This window comes from Chiloscyllium plagiosum, chromosome 5 (assembly GCF_004010195.1).
Source record: "Chiloscyllium plagiosum isolate BGI_BamShark_2017 chromosome 5, ASM401019v2, whole genome shotgun sequence".
Lineage (NCBI taxonomy): Eukaryota > Metazoa > Chordata > Chondrichthyes > Orectolobiformes > Hemiscylliidae > Chiloscyllium > Chiloscyllium plagiosum.
The window spans coordinates 11,810,379-11,824,346 of record NC_057714.1 but is presented as its reverse complement, the minus strand read 5'-3'; the positions used below and the strand labels follow the sequence as shown (position 1 = coordinate 11,824,346).

The window sequence follows — 13,968 nt, the reverse complement described above, 5'->3', positions numbered from 1 at the left end:
CCACAATCTTTGAATCCTCTTTCAGTATAAAGTTCTGCAAGCAGTCTATAGGGTTGTAAATTCACATACCTGTTCAAAAAAAGGGAATGGAATAGATCAGGGAAGTACACAGTGAAATTAAAAGTGAATTACAATTAAACTTCTAGACATAGTAATCTCAGATAAAATTAAATGATATTGGAAAAAATATGGGTAAAAATAAAGGTATAGATTTGCTGAAGTGAATTTGTTCGACAGACTTTATTGAACTCTTTGATAAAATAAGAGTTAGGAGAAAGTGAGGACTGCAGATGCTGGAGATCAGAGCTGAAGATGTGTTGCTGGAAAAGCGCAGCAGGTCAGGCAGCATCCAAGGAGCAGAAGAATCGACGTTTCGGGCATGAGCCCTTCTTCAGGAATTTCTGATTCCTGAAGAAGGGCTCATGCCCGAAACGTCGATTCTCCTGCTCCTTGGATTCTGCCTGACCTGCTGCGCTTTTCCAGCAACACATTTTCAGCTAAAGTAAGAATTAATAGAGCTGTTGGTGTTGTGCATAAATGAATGACAAAAGGCTATTGATAGAATATCTACAAATGGTTTGTTATAGCTGGAAAGCTTGTTCATCAATTTCAGAGGGCATTTAAGAGTCAAACACATTGCTGTGATTTGGAGTTACATGTAGGTCAGACCAGATCAGAATGGCAGATTTTCTTTTAATTCCAGAAGTTCTTTTACTGAATTCAAATTTCCTCATTAGTCTTGGTGAGATTTCAAGCTTGGGTAATCCACACATAATGTGTATCTCTGAATTACTTGCCTCGTGAAGAGTGGTGTTGTCATGAATTACTAAAAAGTCTCAAAGTAATGAAATTAGACAGACCATCCAGCATCAAGCTAGGCACAAGAAATGACAATGGTAAACTCAGTCCTGTTGACCCTGCAAAGCCCTCATTAACTTAGTACCATATTTCGGTGAGCTGTCTCACAGACTAGTTAAGCAACAGCCTGACATCGTCACTGAAAAATACCTCATGGTCAGTGTCCCAGAAATCATTATCACCATCCTGGGTATATCCTGCCCCACCAGCAGGACAGACCCAGTAGAGCTGGTGACACCGTGGTTTACAGTCAGGAGAGAGTTGCCCTGGGAGTCCTCATCATTTACTCAGACCACACAAGGTCCGATGATATCAGATCAAACATAGTTATGGAAACCTGTTGCCCATTGCTATGTGCCAGACCCGTCAGCTGATAGATCATTGCTGCTCTAATTGAACACCACATGGAGGAAGCAGTGAAGGTGGCAAATGTGCAGGAAGTACTCTGGGTGGTCAAGTTTAATGTTCATCATCAAAAATGGGGTCGGCAGAACTGCTGTTGACCAAGCTGATTGAATCTTTAAAGGACATAACGGCTAGACTGAGTGTGTTCAGGAGGTTAGGGAACCACAAGAGAGAAAAATCATGAACTTGACTTCATCTTTATTAATCTGCCTGCCACAGATTCATCTGTCCATGAAAGCATTGGTAGGCATGACCACTGCACTGTATATGTGAAGGCAAAGACACATCTTCTCAGTGAGAATGCCTTCCATTAATTTCTGTGACACTACAACCTTGCTAAATGCAATGGATCTAAAACAAAGCTGGCCACTCAATACTCAACCTTCATGAGGCACTGAGAGTGATCACTAGTAATGGAATTGTACTCAAACACAATCTGAACCTCATGGCCTAGCATATCCCCCACTCTGTCATTACCATCAAGTCAGGGGATCAACCATGGATCAATGAAGACTGTAAGTGAGCATGCCAGAAACAGCACCAGACATACCTAAAAGTGCAGTGTCAATCTCGTGAAGCTACAAAACAGGACTACTTGCATGCCACATAGCATAAGGAGGAAGTGATAGATAGAACTATGCAATTGTGCCAACAATGAGTCAGATCTAAACTCCACAGTTCTGTCACATCTAGTCATGAATAGCGCTGGATAATTAAACCTTTCACTGGCAGCAGAGTCTCCACAAACATCCCCATTCTCAATGCTGAGGTGCCAAATATATTAGTGCAAAAGAAAAGGCTGAAGCATTTTAATTTCAGATGTACCAATTGGTGATCTATTTTGGTCACCTCCAGAGGTCCCCAGCATCACAGGAGAAAATCATAAACCAATTCAATTCAACCATCTGATGTCAAGAAACAGTGGAAGGCATTGAAGACTTTGACAACATACAGGCAATTGTATTGATGGCATGTTTTAGAATTTGCCATGCCCCTATTCAAACTCTACCAGTATAGCAATAATTTACAGGCTATGTAGAAATTGCCCAGGTATGTCCTGTACATATGAAGCAGAAAAGACCAAGCTGGTCAACTAACCCCATCACTCTATTCTTGGTCATTTGCAATTGATAGGTGATGATAATAACAGTGCTAAGAAACAGCATGTTCTTACCAATAACTTGTTCACTGGTACTCAGCTTAGGTTCCCCCAGGGCTAATTAGCTCCCAAACTCATTTCCTTTTGGATCAGATATGAACAAAAGACCGAAACTCTAAAAATGGTATGAGAGTGTATTTGACCATATTTGACTAAATGTGACTTCAAGATCCTCTAGAGAAATGGAGTCAGGAGAAAACTCTTTGCTGCTTGGGGTCATACCAGCAGAAAGGAAGCTGGTTATGATTGTTGGAAGTCAGTCATCTCAGCTCTAGGATATCTTTGCTGTAGTTCCTCAATGTAGTTCTTTAGTCCAAATACCTTCAGCTGCTTCATCCGTGATTTTCCCTCCATCATAAGGTAAGAGATGGAGATGCTCACCAATGATTGCACAATGGTCAGAATTATTCATGTCTCCTCAGACACTGAAGCAATCTGCAGCCAAGTACAAGAAGAACCTGATAATACCAAGGTTGAGCTTAAGAGTGGCAAGTAACTTTCAGGCCATTCAAATGCCAGGCAAGGATGATCTCCACTAGGGGAAAATCTTAACTATCGCCCCTTGACATTTAATGACATTGCCATCATGGAATTCCCCACTGTTAACATTCTGGGGTTACCATTGATCATAAACTGAACTGAAATAGCCATTGACATACTGTAACTGCAAGAGCATGTCAGGGACTAGGAATCCTGCAATAAGTAACTCACCACTGATGCTCCAAATCTTTTCCATCTACAAGACATAGCCAGGAGTGTGATGGAATTCTCTCCACTTGCCTGGAAGAGTGCAGCTCCCACAACACTCAAGAACCTTGACACCTTCCAGGGTAAAGTACTCTGTTTGATTGGCACCACATCCACAGCCACTTGCTCCCTCGAACAGAGACACTGAGTGGCAACTGTATATACCACCCACAAGATGCACTGCGGAAATGTATTTCACATCACCTTCCAAACCCACAACCACTGCCACCTGGAAGGAAAAGGGCAGCAAGTGCATGGCAACGCTGTCACCTGCACATTCCCCTTGAACCCTCTCACAATCCTGACTCGGAAATACATCACTGTTCCTTCAGTATCTCTGGGTAAAAATTTTGAAACTACCTGCCTAGCAGTATCGTAGGTGTAATTGCACCAAATGGACTGCAGTGGTTCAAAAAGGCAACACACCACCATTTTCTCAAGTGCAATTCAGGATGGGGCAGTATGTGCTGGCCGATATCCCCTGAATGTATTAAAAAAAATTCTGAAAGCAGGTGTTGACAGCCAGCTCTCTGTGATAATAATAATTAACTACTATGCCTGTCAGATCTCTTTGCTAGTCTACTTGTAGTCTTACATTTTGTTGGCAATGAAAGTTCTAGCTGCATATCCTGCTGTGTCATTGCTTTTGATTTGCATGTTGAACATTTTTTCTACCTCCAGAAGACTTGGATGAAAAGCTTTTGATCATCAAAGGAGAGAAAGTTCATCTTTACTTTAGAATTATATAACATGTCAAGTCAGATCAAACAGAATACCATACTGAGAGTCATAATTTTTGAGGTTGGTATAAAATTAGAAAGTGATCACTGATGATATAACATAATTTTCCAAATGAATAAATGTTTAATAAAATAATTACACTACAGTCCAATCATTTGTAACCTTCAGAGCTAAAAGGATTCCCTAAAAGAATTTATATTCAGATGCAATTTGCACATGATGGTAGGTAAATAGATAGGTCTATCTCAATAGTAATTGTTTGCTGAGAATACTTCCAGGAAACACAAGTGCAATGAATAAGTAAATTTAAAAGTGAATGTTCTTGTAAGGCTGTGATATTAAGTTGATTTGGAAATTAGCAGCACTCCACAAACTAAATCAAAGTGTGAAAATTTGAGAGGTACAATTGAAAACAGAGGTTGAGGCTTACTTGTGCTTAACCCTTGGGCTCCATCTGTGAAACATGACCATGAATGGCTAGGTATAGATGACTTTGAGTTCAAGTGGAGTACACACAATCATATGGTTTCTTCAACACATCAGCTCACAAATACATAGCTGTGGGTGTATGAAAACAAGGGTGACCAATTAGCATCTGCTTATTTTCCACCTAATCGTGAAAACGAACATAAATCCTGCATTTAGTGAACAGCTCTGCAAACAACTTTGATTCATTAGAATCCTGTAAAGTAAAACAGGGTTTTATTTTTCGATTTGTTCTCATTTGAGAATGAAGTTGTTCATTAACCATCTGCATCTTTTATTTTTAAGGAAGGTAAGGGATGCCACAGGAGTTGATATTAACATGCGTGTAGGAGTACATTCTGGGAACGTTCTTTGTGGAGTCATTGGATTACAGAAATGGCAGTATGATGTCTGGTCACATGATGTTACTCTTGCAAATCACATGGAAGCTGGAGGTGTTCCCGGGTAAGCAAATACATTTTTTATGTTTGAAATTTAGCAGTGCCAGATATATTCACATGTCTATTTGTACCATTAATTGGGATAAAAAATAGCAACTAAAGTTTTCTAAGAGAAATGTCATTTGCTGCACACAGGATCTAACCTGGCTGATTTTCTTCCAAGTGAAACAGTTGCTTAAAAAATACTGACCCCAGCAAACTCAGTGTTAGGAAATTTATTCATTGCTGCTGTCACTTGTTATTGCATGCTGCTTATTCAATATTGCAATGTTAATGCAGTTTTCCATCTCTTCTATCAGCTTCAATCCAGGTTTATGGTGCTGAATTAAATTGGAAGGCCAATGGACACAATGAGAGAAAATGATATTCAGTAGCTAAAGCCTTTACTGAAATTGGAAGGCATATTGCAGCACTGAATGAGTGGAGCTCCAACTAGTAGTACTAAAGAAATATTTGTGCAAGCTAGTCAACATAAGAGATACACTTTGTGAAAGCAAGCCAATCTGTGTTGACTCAAATTGTTATAAGGGTCATTTTTAGTTGACAGTCTTAAATATGCGACAGTTCATACATAGGTAATTTGGTAATTAAAAGACTTCCTAAATGTCAATAATTATAACATGTTAAGACCATTAGACACAGGAGCAGAAATTAAGCTATTCAGCCTAACAAGTCTGCTCCTCCATTCAATCATGGCTGATAAGTTTCTCAACCCCATTCTCCCGCTTTCTCCCCGTAATCCTTGAAAATTTTATACTGTGCAATTGATAAAAAGCAATATATTAACGTTTAATACTTATGTGTGCTTGAAAAATTGTTTAATATACTGTATATAAATCCAGGTGAATGTACGTTATCATTTTTTTTCGTAATCCAAAATAAAATTGAATTTTATGGGTGTTTTACAGCATCAGGCAGTGACAGCGTGGCCTTGATACTAACCAGCTTATCATCTCCCTACCCACAATGAATGTAGAGAGTTACAGGAGAGTTGCACATGAAGAAAACTACCTCAGCAAACAACACCCCCACCTCCTACCTGTTTCATAATTGTAGATATTGGGGTATCTGACCACCCCTAGAATTGACCACCTTAAGCGCCTCAGTGGTTGTGGGGGCAGAAGGCAGCCCCAGTGCAAACGAGGCAGCAAGGATCTTAATATTCTGCCTAATGACCACGGGCTTGCCCATATTCCTATGGCAGTTTTCTTCCTCTCTGTACCATCACCGTAAATATAACACCATCAGACTCTTATTCAAAAATACTGTTAAGGCCTGATAAAATGAGAACAGCAGTGACATTCATTATTTTTTACATTGTTATTTCCCAAGCCCACCTGTTTTTCACAGTTAAAATGCATACCAAGTCACAGCCAAATGTTCTGCCCTACAGAATTCAGGCTGTCCATTTCTCAGCTTCAGGTTATGAGAGCCTGGAGTTACATTTTAGTAAGAAACAAGAAGGTACTAATCACCTCTACCATGAAGCTTTTTTTTAAATGTTGAATTTAAATAGATTGTTCAGGAGAAGTAGTGGATGTAACTCAATCACTTTCTAGTTATTTAGTCGCCTGTCAAATACTATTATTGCAAAGGTTTCTTGTACCTAATTACCTGATTTATGGTTTATCAAAAAAATTAAGCTGTAGCAAATGTGAAATCCATGTAAATATTTAACAAAAGGTGCAGCTGTTCCCAGTGGGTGTTCTATCTGGCTTGTTAAAACACAAGAAGCAAAGTGCTTCCTCTTGTCACAGTGCCAGTCATGTTTACAACAGCTATATTTCAGGCCTGGCACTCAAACAGGGAAGAAGTGTTCCATCATAACCCAAGATCTTCTGATGAATCAGTACTCCCTGCGGTTGTCAGAAAAAGACTAAAGACAGCAAGAAGATGTTGGAAATATGAAATCAAATGTTAGAAACGTTCAGCAACTCATGCAGCACCAATATAGGAAGAAAGGTTAAAGGCACATCTTTATCCAGACAAGGGAGATATTACATATGAACAGCTTATAAAGATGAACATCCAGGAAAAGCAGGACCAAGTCACAACAACTCTTCCCTTGTTAGCAGTTTTGATGACTATTTCCAGTTTGGATTTGAGACAACGAAGTACTTTATGTTCAGATAGGAATAGGTTTAAGTGAAGAATGTTTATATGTTATATCACACCAAAAGTTATTAGAGTCATAGAGTCAGAGAGGTGTACTGCACGGAAACAGACCCTTTGATCCAACTCGTCCATGCCAACCAGATATCCCAACCCACCTGCCAGCACCCGGCCTATATCCCTCCAAACCCGTCCTATTCATATACCCGTCCAGATGCCTTTTAAATGTTGCAATTGTACCAGCCTCCACCACTTCCTCTGGCAGCTCATTCCATACACATACCACCCTCTGCGTGCAAACGTTGCCCCATAGGTCTCTTTTATATCGTTCCCCTCTCACCTTAAACCTATGCCCACTAGTTCTGGACTCACCCACCCCAGGGAAAAGACTTTGTCTATTTATCCTATCCATGCCCTTCATGAATTTATAGACCACTATTAGGTCACCCCTCAACCTCCAACGCTCCAGGAAAAACAGCCCTACTCTATTCAACCTCTCCCTATAGCTCAAATCCTCCAACCCTGGCAACATCCTTGTAAATCTTTTGTGAACCCTTTCAAGTTTCACAACATCTTTCCGATAGGACCAGAATTGCAGGCAATATTCCAACAGTGGCCTACCAATGTCCTTTACAGATGCAACATGACCTCCCAACATCTGTACTCAATACTGTGACCAATAAAGGAAAGCATACCAAACACTTCCTTCACTATCCCGTCTACCTGCAACTCCACTTTCAAGGAGCTATGAGCCTACACTCTAAGGCCTTGTTATTGGTTTAAGGATCAAGAAAAGACAAGAGACCTGAGGGAGGGATACAGTCAAGTCAGGAATTTTGAAGACCGAAGAGAGGGTCTGTTACGTATGGGAGAAGTCTCTTAACCAAAAATACGAGTGTTGAACATAGGCAACAGAAACAGAACTCAGCATTATGGTTAGCTCAAAGTTGACAATTCCAGATGAAAAACCCAGTGTGCCATTTTCATCTTGATGCAACGGTTTCTGAAGGTCTAGCAAGTCTGCAGGGCTGAGATCATAGAGATCCACAGTGGAAAGTATTTCTCCTCCTTCCAATTTAATGGGGTAGGTAGAGGCTTGATCCTTTAGAAGTACTCAAAGCAACTTCCAGTGTAGGCTGGAACTCAGTACACTCTCAAGACCAATATTATTTTCAGGAATGTTAAACTATGCCAGGCTTAAGTTAAACTTTCTAAATTTGCATCATTAGTATGTCTTAAAGAATATATGAGGTTTATTATTTTCATCTTAATGAAACTGTTGTATCATTTTCAACTCCCTTAGTAGGACTCCTTTAAAAATCCTTTAACGAACATTTACAACTACTGAGATATTATCTTTAATGGTATTTCTTTCAAGAAACATTTTCAAAGCCCAAAGGCTGAATCATATGTGATGCATACCAACATATTTGTAAAAGATATCATATGAATATTGCTATTACTATTACTCTATGATATTCTATGCATATTGAATTATTTGTTCACAAGATATATTGCCAAAGGTGGAATAAGTTGTCAATTTAGAAAACATAGCCTCCAAATCTTTATTAAAATTATTCTAATAAGTTTTAATTCATTGCCATTAACTAAGTTAGGCAAATAATTTTTAGCAGAACTTACTTCACCTGGTGCCTCTATATTTAAGCTACAGATGCTGATAAATTTAATAGCGAATAAATGTGAAATGCACTAATAATCAGCAAGTAAATTATTTATGGTGTTGTTATAAATATACCTTGAAAATAAACTATTCTCTGACCTTGACCTTACAGTAGGTTTCTCTTGCCTGACTATTTTCCTTTCTTCATTGAACACAGCAGTTCTGAGGAAGGGTCAAGCGACCCTAAGCGCTAACTCTGATTTCTCTCCACAGATGCTGTCAGACCCGCTGAGCTTTTCCAGTAATTTCTGTTTTTGTTTCTGTCAACCGGATACTTCCTGAGAGTCTGATACTATGACAAATGGCAGCAGCTGCCAGAATCACTTTAATTTTAAGTTTTAATGAATGAAATATTATGCATGATACATCCTGCAACACAATTATAGTGCATTATACTTATCTGGTGTCTGCAGATGCTATCGCTGATCGAGTTTGTGGGTCAGTGGAAAGTGATCTAACTTCACAGTCCAAAGCTTGACTGGCTTCTTGGTCCATGCAGTACATCTAGCTTCTGATGCAGTGGACAATAACCAAGTCTTCCTCAGAACAAAAATTAAGGGGGCTGAATAGATATTTAAAATAAATGCTTCGTTCTATCACTAACTTCCCAGAACCAATCCGCAATAGCCCAGAATAATTCATTTCACTTTGGTTAATGGATTCAGAACTGTGATGCGTTCCATATCAACCAGGAAAGCAGGAGATCCTGGAATATGAAGCTTGAAGGTCTGGAACAGCAGAAATGCAGCAAAACTATCATTTATCAAGTTTCTATCATTTAATTCTCTCTTGGCAGGGCAGTTCAGTGGTTAGCACTGCTGTCTCACAGCGCCAGAGACCTGGGTTCACTTTCAGCCTCTGTTGACTGTCTGTGTGGAGCTTGCGCATTCTCCCCGTGTCTGCTTGGGTTTCCTCCTGGTGCTCTGGTTTCCTCCCAGAGTCCAAAGATGTGCAGGTTACGTGAATTCGCTATGCTAGATTTCCCATAATGTTAGATGCATTAATCAGAGAGAAACAGGTCTGTATGGGTTACTCTTCAGAGAGTCGGTGTGGACTTGTTGGGCCAAATGGCCTGTTTCATACTGTAGCAAATCTGTAGGGAATCTAATCTAAAAACTGGGTCCCAGCAATTTCTAGCAAGTTGTGCCGGTCTCCCACAAGGGCTTTCGCAAAATCCCCATGAACCACAAATGTCTTGCTGAGGCATATGCTCCCTTTTACAAAACAAAGGCAGTAGTGAAGCACTTCCACTTTTTTTCGTACCAATATAAAATAAATTGATCGAACTTAATCGACTTCAGGAGTAAGAATCTTGTAATAGCACAACATAATTAATTTCATTGGGATTAATGAATTATTTTTTGTATATTAAATATTAGATTTGTCAATTTTGTAGTCTATGTTTAGTAGAAATTATGGAAATACTTTGAATTTGTACTAAATTCTACAAAATGTATTTTATTTAAATTAATAATTTTTAAAATATTACCTAGTGAAAGGCTGTGGAGTAAAATCAAGGGAGATACTAATCGTGTTTCAGCAAAGATGTTTAATGTGCATCAAGAAAACAAATTAACTCAAGACAGAGACCATTAGGTGATCTGACATAAAAGCAGAAGTTGCCCCATCACATCAGCACTGAAATTCATTGTAGTCATGGCTGATCTGATAAACCTCCACTCCACTTTCCTGCCTTTTCCCTAAAACCCACGCTTCTGTTTCTAATTGAAAATTTGTCCATCTCAGCCTTGGGAATGTACTTAATGACCTAGCTTCTACAGTATTCTGCACTAAAGAATTTTACAGGTTCACTTGACCCCTGAGAAGAAATTCCTTCTTTATTGCTGTTTAAATGGACAACCCCTTACTCTGAGATTATGTTCTCTTGTCTTAGATTCTTCCTCAGGGGGAAATAACTCCCAGTACTTACCTTGCAAATCCCCTTAAAAATCTTACATGTTTAGTAAGGTCATCTCCCATTCTTCTAAACTCCAAGGAATACAGGGCCAACCTACTGAACCTCTTTGCATAAAATTTCCTTGTGGCTGGGATCAACCTAGTCAATCCTCTTAACCTAGTGAAGCTTCGCGAGCTAATGTATTTTCTTTGGACTGTATCCAGTACCAGTATATCTTTCCTTAAATAAGGGCACCAAAACTGTTCATAATATTCTAGGCACAGCCTTAAGAGTACCTTGTATTGTTTCAGAAGCCTTCTCTGTTTTTATACTGTATTTCCTTCGAAATAAAGGCCAACATTTAATTTGTCTTCCCTATTACCTGTTAAACTTGTATACTAGCTCAATGTGATTTATATACAAGGATACCCAAATTCTTCTCCTGTTGCTTTCTGTAGTCTTCCTCCATTTAAGTAATATTCAGCTCCTCAATACTTATTGCCAAAGCGTATTGCTTCACATCTTTCCACATTACATTTCCTCTGCCAAGTTTTTTTCGCTCACGCATTTGTCAATAACTCTCTGCATGCTCTGTGTCATCCTCAACACTTGCCTTTCCATCTGTACTTTGCGTCATCCACAAGCTCCATGATAATGTATTCACTTTGGTCATCCAAGCCATTACTATATATTTTAAGTAATTGATTGCCAGCACCTGTAGAGGCTAGGTTGTTAAGTACATTCCCAAGGCTGAGATGGGTACATTTTCAATTAGAAACAGAAGCATGGGTTTTGGGGAAACAGCAGGAAAGTGGAGTGGAGGTTTATTAGATCAGCAATGATCACATAGAATTCCAGAGCTGATGTGATGGGCCAAATGGTCTACTTCTGCTTTTTTGTTTGATCATCTTGTAGTCTCTGGTTTTAACTATTTTATTTTCTTGATGCACATTAAAAATCTTTGCTAATGCACACTGTTATAAGTCCCCATCCTGAAAATACCACCCCTCCCCCACCTTGTGATTTCCCTATATGAAGCCATGCTAATTCTACTTGATTATATTAAGTATTTCTAAATGGTCTGCCATCCTTTCTAATAGTATCTAACATTTTCCAATAATGGGCGTGAAGCTAATTGGCCTGGAGTTGCCTGGTATTTTGTTTCCTTCCCTTTTTTGAATAAGGATGTCACAGTCACATTGACAGTTTTCTAATCCTCTGGGGACTCAAGGGTTCTTGGAAGATTACTACCAGTGCATCCAATGTCTCTATAGCTATTTCCTTTAATGTCCTAGGATGCAACCCAAGAGGACCGGAGGACTTATCAGCATTTAGCCCTATTAGTTTCCCTGGCATTTTTTTCTCGAGTGATAGTTATTGTGGCTATTTCCTCCCCTTACTTATGCCATTTGAATATTTAGCAGTTTTGCCATGGAGAATGATGCAGGGTATTTATTCCACACTTGTGCTATTTCCTAGTTCCCATTATTACTTCACAACCTCATTCTCGAAGGGATTATGTTCCCTTTGGCCTCTCCCTTCTCTTTTATATATTAAACACACTCTTGATGTTATCAATATTACTTGCTAGTTTACTCTCAAAGTTTTTCTCCCTCTTTATGTGTTTTTTGGTCATCTTTTGTTGGTTTCTGAAACTTTTCCAATTCTCTATCTTACCATTAATCTCTGCCCCATTGCATATTTCTTCTTGCAATTTCATTCTATACTTAACCTCTTTGGTTATAGAGTCATAGAGATGTACAGCACAGAAACAGACCCTTCGGTCCAATCCCCCCATGCCGACCAGACATCCCAACCCAATCTAGTCCCACCTGCCAGCACCCGGCCCATATCCCTCCAAACCCTTCCTATTCATATACCCATCCAAATGCCTCTTAAATGTTGCAATTGTACCAGCCTCCACCACTTCATCTGGCAGTTCATTCCATACTCGTACCACACTCTGTGTGAAAAAGTTGCCCCTTAAGTCTCTCTTGTATCTTTCCCCTCTCACCCTAAACCTATGCCCTCTAGTTCTGGACTCCCCCACCACAGGGAAAAAACTTTGTCTATTTATCCTATCCATGCCCCTTATCATTTTGTAAACCTCTATAAGGTTACCCCTCAGCCTCTGACACTCCAGGGAAAACAGCCCCAGCCTGTTCAGCCTCTCCCTATAGCTCAAATCCTCCTGCCCTGGCAACATCCTTGTAAATCTTTTCTGAACCCTTCCCCTTTTAAGAATCATTCCTCCTCATTCTGAAATTTCTTTATTCTGAGTCATGAACTTTTTTGTAAACATTTGCCATTGCGCCTCAACCATCTTTGCTGCTAAATTTCCTTTCCAAGTCCATGCTGACTAACTCTGCCTTCAGTCCTTCGTAATTAGTCTTATTAAATTTAGCACAGTTGTTTGCGATCCAGGTTTCTCAAACTGAACCCTAACTTTGATCACGTTATGGCCACTGTTTTCTAAGGGATATTTTACTCTGACATCATTCATTAAACCTACCCCATTAACATCACGGATGTCCTGAAACTGTCCTGAGTACACTCTGTGAATTCTTCCTCATTATCCTCTGCCAATTTAATTTGTCTATATGAACATTAAAGCCATCCATGATAAGTGTACTACCTTTTTGACATGCCCTCTGTATCTCTTGATTTACTCTTTCTCCTACATTATAGCCACTGCTAGTGGGCCTATGACTACTTCCACCAGTGTTTTCTTTCCATTACTATTTCTTAACACCAACCATGTGGATTCTGTGTTTCCAACACAAGATCATTTCTTGCTTTTGTACTCATTCCATCTTGTACTAAAAAAGCTGACCCACCATCCTTTCCTTCCAGCTGTTCTTTCAGAAAGCTACCCTGAATATTTAGTTTCCAGATTTGATCTCCGTGAGGTGGTCTATTAAAACAGATTCTGTTTTATTTTCATTTTTGTATAAGATTGAAAATGCTATATATGCTTTAAAGGACTTGTTGCTTCATGAAAATGATAAGAAGGTATGATATGCGAGGTACTAATGTGTGGAGCGTGAAATAACTAAATTCAGTTCATTTATCCATTAAAAGTTTTAATATTGGAATTAACCCAACTACCTATTACTCCAAATTAAGGAAGCATGATAAATGTCCAAGTCCAGATGCTTTGCATGTAATTAAATAATAAGAAATAAGGATGAAAATTGTATAGGTTTAATTTCCTCAGGGATTTTCAACTCTATGTTATATACTAAATCTGTTGAGCTGGGCAAATTTGAGCGAATGACTTACTTATTTAGTAAGCATTTGAAGAAATGGTCGAGAATTGGGAATAAAGGGTCAGAGTTTTGCTGTTGCTCTACTTAGAGCTAGCCAAAAAAAAAACCCTGGCTCACTACAACCACCTGCATTTCATTCTGGGGAGAATGAGTGGTTGAAGAATGGAGTAGGG

At 39.2% G+C, this 13,968-nt stretch overlaps 1 protein-coding gene across 2 annotated transcripts in view; it reads left to right on the top strand.

Moving 5' to 3' along the window:
• LOC122549721 (adenylate cyclase type 2-like) overlaps positions 1-13,968 on the top strand; it is a 625,439-nt gene that overhangs the window by 478,995 nt on the left and 132,476 nt on the right. For both annotated transcript variants that reach the window (XM_043689618.1, XM_043689619.1), the window contains one exon: positions 4,682-4,840. In XM_043689618.1, the coding sequence (XP_043545553.1) occupies positions 4,682-4,840 (159 nt within the window). The remainder of the gene's footprint in view (positions 1-4,681; positions 4,841-13,968) is intronic.